Consider the following 5,602-nt stretch of genomic DNA (forward strand, 5'->3'; position numbering starts at 1 on the left):
TTAGCGTGTACAGAGCCAGCATATTTCCACATGTAAATGGGTGAATTAAGGGTTTATTTCAGCCAGACCAGAGAGGTGAATGTTGGAACAGTGGAAAGACAAACCAAGACGGCTTTTTTGACGTTATATTTTTTTTCTGTCCACTTTGAATGAAGTGATGATAAAAGCACTGATTATTTACATGGAGTCTGGAGGCATTTGCGGAGTTTGCACTGTCTTTACAAATGTGACCTAGATAGGCCTATGTAAACATCTAAATATTGTAAAAATAAATAAAACATTTAATAATGTTGCAAACATTTTAAACTTTATTAAACAAATATCCCCTTCCCAGAATTCCCAAAATAATGAATCCTTACCTTCACTACCTCGGCCTTAGTGACCCTTTTCCCCTTTACATGTATTTTGACATAGAATGGAGCTTTGCCATTTAATTTTACACAATGTACGAGAATATAGGAGTAAGCAGAAGAGGAAGTGTTGACTCTTGTAGGAATTGAACTACTGTTGCAACATAAGTATTTGAAAAAGTAGAAATTGGGGGTATGATGATATTGAGTCTGAGACCTGGAAGATTAAAGGAAGAAAGAAAATTATAAGAAGGAAAGTAGGTGTAAGAAATAAGAAAAGAGTTTGTTGGAGAAGTGAAATGAGAAAGAGAGTGTTAAAGTGACTGAAAATTGAGTAAAGGCATAGAGAAAAAGCGAGAGTTTAATCAATTTTTACAAATTTATGTCTGGACAGCAACCAATGTTACTTTTTTAGTACTGACTCATTTTGACTTCAAAAACACAAAGAGTTAGTACCAAAATTTTATTAAATGTGTTCAGGTGTTCTTGGGATCTGACATATTCTAGTCAAAGAGACAAATTAGGATTTCTTCTTGTGTAAACAACACGTATGAAATACTTAAAACTTAGGTAAAAGAAAAATTATATTTCTTCCACTATGACTAACCATAATGTAGCACCATTTTTGAATCAATGAAGACATAGATCAGAGTAAGATCAGAATAAAAAAAAGAAAGAAAGAGAAATCCTCCTTTCATTATAGAGGTTTAGAGGACAGCCGAGAAGAGAATACACACTGTGAGAACAATTATTACCAAAAGACGACAAAGAGATCACTGGTGTCACTTTAAATTTGATTACTTGCGCAAGGAGTCAAAGCTCATTAACACTCTAGCATCGAGAAGAAGTCGAGCCAAATTCTTTGAAGATAAATGTGAATAATGTGACCTTGGGTGTTTAAGACAAGGATGGCTATTATAAGTGATACAAAGAAAGATATTCACTTTAACAGTTACATTTGTCTATCACACACACACAGATAAGGTGAAGAAGAGTTGGACAACGGACCTGCAGCTCTGTAATGATTTTGATCATAAATAATACAGTATGATGTGATATGTTTCCATATCAGGTAATAAATTGGATAGACTGAAACACTCAGTGCTCAGCTTTGTTCTCCTAATACTACAACTGAAAGTCATAAAGAACATATCAGAATATTAGACAGCCATTACTCCTCCAGTTGTCCTCGGGTCAAATTTGACCCCTTTAAAAATTGTCTATATCTGAAATTTGGGATTCTTTTTAACCTTAATTACCACAAAAAATGGATTGGATTCCGTACAATGCTCTTTGCAAATACAATTTATCACTTTCATTCCTTTAATCTTAACTATTAGTAATTCATAATTTCTGCTTTTTTAACTCAAATATTGGTATAATTCTATATAAATGAGGGTTATTGACCATAAATTCCAAAACGTACTGTAAATCTAGTGGTAGTAAGGGTGTGTTTAGTGAAAACTAAAGAAAAAGTCTGAAAAAGGGACGAACATGTCAATTTCTTGTCAGTTTTTGACCCGGGAGGACAACACAAGGGTTAATTGTGGTTAATTTATGTCGCAACCCAAAAATAAAAACATTATCTTTTTGTATAAATTCATCTAAGTTTATTGGTTGAGACAATACTGAATCTAATTCAAGTTGATGAGATTCTATTCTATGTACATTTAATATTAAACTCCAGTGAGTTTGTCAATAAAGCTGCACTATAGAATTTGTTTGTATTTTAAGTTTCTATATGACAAATTGTTTAAACTATCAAGTTGATCTTGAAAACATTTTATTTGGGTGGTGTTTTGTTGAACTTTGTTTTTGTTGCTTTCAAGACAGCCATTTGTGTATCACAGCACAGAGGGTTAATGGCTAAAACCACTAAACAATTATGAATAGGTATGCTGCGTTATTGGAGGGATATGGTAGCAATAATTAATGTCCACCGCATTATGGATTTTAAAAGGAAAAAAAATTGTTTTGCTTTGTGAAAAAACATAACCCTTAGTGTAATCTGAGGCCTATCGTGAACAATTTCCAAAACCAGCGTTTCCTTTTCAGAACAATTCTATGGATTTTATAGATTTAAACCAGTAAGAAGGAAAGAAATGCTATATTATTAGTGATGTTCGCTAAATGACTATTGATAAAACAGAATGCTTCTCGGAGTTCTGTGCCACACAGAGCCTCGTGTTGTAGTTGGGTAAATCTCTTTCCTCCTCTAGCTGCAGCACTGGTGACGAACTGTACCAGAAGATTGATGATAACCACCATTACAGCTAGATGTTTGGGGTCTGGCCACGGTTCTTGGCCTAGAGCGAAAGGAATAGTGGACCAGGATCAACTGTCTGTGGCCTCAGCATCTGAAGATGTACTGTGCCAAACCAAAGAGCAAGCAGCAATGACCTCATGCCCTAACCAAAGCCTTGATGAGCATTCTGTGACAAACTGATGACACTGAAATAAGGCTTCAGATTGGTCTGCCATACGATACTCCATCCGGGTTCTCTCTGATCAGTGTTAAAACGGTTTGCATTACGACAAAACTGTTACCGTCACCCTCTGCTATCTGGGAGCCATCATCTCTTCCTGGTCTGGAGCACGGTGGGAAGAGAACAGGTGCCACTTGACTGAGAAACTAACATTGGTGCTTTGTGACTAGAGGTCTCATTCTATTACAAGTCTAGTCACTTTTACTGTAAAATGGATTCTATGTACAAACTTTACTTCAGGTCTATTCTTAATGAAATTTTTAGAGCATCTAGTCCCAAGACACTTTAAATACATTGTCACACTTTATGCAACTGCCAACTTGGAGTTTTTGAATATCTCTCAAGGCAATTCATTTGCCAAAAGAAAAAAAAAAAAAAAAAAAAAAAAAAAAAACACTTCAGTTTTAGTAGGGCCTAGCGTGCCGTCGGCGCTCAAGCCCTAAGTCAAATTTGAACCTAAAAACAAGTTTCTTACCGAAAGACTCCAAAAGCCTACTGGGGTACTCGCCACTTGTGCCACGCAGACAGCAGCAACAGGGATCTTTCAGTTTAGAGGCATGCATCAAGGAATGGCAAGGTAAACTTTTAGCAGATACTTTATTGATAAATTTTAGTTAGTTGAGATTTTATATAAATCAGAGATAAGGTACATGCAGGAAGATAATGTCAAACTGACGTCGGTTTGATAAAGGGTACCAATGTCAGGTTGGCTGGAGGATTGCCAGACGTCTGGTTGGCGGGGTGATCAGACAGCAGGTTGGCCAAGAGAGCGGCCGTCCAGTTGAAGGGAAAAGACTCCGGGATGCCGAGCTGATCGACGGAAGTCAGGTTGGGGAAGAGTGCGGATGTCCAGTTGAAGGGAAAGGACTCCTGGATGGCGAGCTGCTCGCCGGAAGTCAGGTTGGGGAAGAGAGCGGATGTGATGTTTTCAAACTGCTCGCCGGACGTCAAGCCCCCAAAGAGATCGGGTGTCATGTTGGCGAGCTGATCAGATGTCGGGCTGCCGAAGAGAATAGACATCATGCTGGCAAGCTCATTGCCAGACGTCTGGTTGGTAAAGAGAATGGACTTCCAGTTTAACAAGGGAATGGGCATCTGGTTGGTGTTCTTCTCGCCGGACATCTGGTTGGTTTTGAGCCCTTTGGGTCTGTTCAGGGGCGCTTGTACATGTCCCAGTTGGCCAACAGATGCCTCAGCTTCTACGTCATTGGTTTCCAGTGGCGCTGAAAGATAATATGTAGCAATGTTAAGGTCAAACTAACCTAGACTTAACAATGCATCAACAATTTACTACCAAGGCTCCCCCCTCTCTCTTTTTTTTTTTTAAAAAAGAGAAACTATCATGACTTGCTTTAAAGACTTGGATAGCCCCCTAAAGACTTAATTGGCCATTAGTCCAGTGGAGTTTCTTTACAAACTGACAGAATCCGTTACAAGATTAAGCTAGCACAGTAGTGTTAGCTTAAAAGTTTTAAGTGTGCTGCATTTATTTAAATGGGGAAATTCCACGATCTCTACAGTTATAATGTAGCTTAAGTTAGCTGGCTGACTGGGCAAGCACAGGAAAGACTGTTGCCTTTTAGATCGAATTGAAAATATAAAACATTTTTATCGTAACTGTTGTATAATTGCAATATTGCACAAGAGGGTGTCATGTATAGTCATTTGCATAAAAGTGATGTGGCCTATAGGCCAAGGTCCATACAGAACAATTGTTATATCATTTAAATTTATAAATGTCCAAACAGCAGTTGTATATCCTACATTGTATGGTCAATGTAGCCTTAAACACAGGTTGGAATACCCATTCCAAAAAAGCCAGACAACTTAATTACATTGTGCACAAAGGACTTCAGCTCTACACAAAGCATGCAGCATTTTCTCAAAAGGGTTTCATAGAACCTGCTCACCTTTTTTAGCGGCTTTGGTCAACTTGGGCCCCAATGACTGGGGAAGCAAAGGGACCTTCATCATGGAGATGTCATTGGGAGACGTATCTGAAGTTCAAAATAAATTAAGTTAATGTCCATAAGTAGCTCTGAAAAGATTCTGTCACTAATGTTATTACCTTTAACTCTGCTCTGCAGCCCATTATCACGTTTTTCATTTTTGCCACCAACTGGCAAACTCAAGCCTAAGGACAATGCAGTTGCTGTTAATCAAATGTTTTCACTGTTTGATGGCACATCTCAAACTTGCTGCAACTAAATTTCAGTTAAGCAATTAACCCTACTCCTTACATTAACTATACTCAACTACATATTTGAATACAAGCTTTAAACAGAAGAAATAGAACAACCTTCATTGATCCAAACAGCCAGCACACAAAGAACAAAGGCCCAAACAGCTCCCATCATTTCAGTCACCAAGAGAAGATGTTTCTCCCATCCCACATGCCCGGTTTAAAAACCATCATGCAGGTAGCACAGCTGTTGCTGATCAGCTCTAATTGGCTCTCTCTTCAGAGAGTCAGTGCTAGTTAAGATTCAGCCCATAAAAAATGGGAATTTGGAAACAAGGGATAATTATAGACTATATTGTAAAGAAAGTCCCGGAAGTTATGTTATTTTTTTTTACAAGAAAAAAAGGCAGTGAAGATGTTTGTCTGAAGTTGTATAATCAAAGATTACAAGGTGTGAAAACCTTTACATTTTGGGAATTGTGGTTTGATAAAATGCCCAGGGGTGTAATTTATATCAATAATGTTGAAGTTGAAGGTATTGAATTCTATGAGATGTTTAAGAGGCACTGTTTGGGGAGCTGGAG

General features: G+C 37.8%; 1 protein-coding gene across 1 annotated transcript in view; it reads right to left on the bottom strand.

Moving 5' to 3' along the window:
* Positions 1–5,302, bottom strand: part of LOC116699830 (uncharacterized) — a 15,900-nt gene extending 10,598 nt beyond the window's left edge. The window contains exons 1-4 of the mRNA XM_032532620.1: positions 5,136–5,302; positions 4,905–4,970; positions 4,747–4,833; positions 3,533–4,059 (exon numbers count right to left, since the gene is read on the bottom strand). Of these exons, the coding sequence (XP_032388511.1) occupies positions 3,533–4,059; positions 4,747–4,833; positions 4,905–4,970; positions 5,136–5,193 (738 nt within the window). The 5' untranslated portion in view covers positions 5,194–5,302. The remainder of the gene's footprint in view (positions 1–3,532; positions 4,060–4,746; positions 4,834–4,904; positions 4,971–5,135) is intronic.
* Positions 5,303–5,602: the final 300 nt, after the last annotated feature.

The sequence above is a fragment of the Etheostoma spectabile genome, chromosome 12 (assembly GCF_008692095.1).
Source record: "Etheostoma spectabile isolate EspeVRDwgs_2016 chromosome 12, UIUC_Espe_1.0, whole genome shotgun sequence".
NCBI lineage: Eukaryota > Metazoa > Chordata > Actinopteri > Perciformes > Percidae > Etheostoma > Etheostoma spectabile.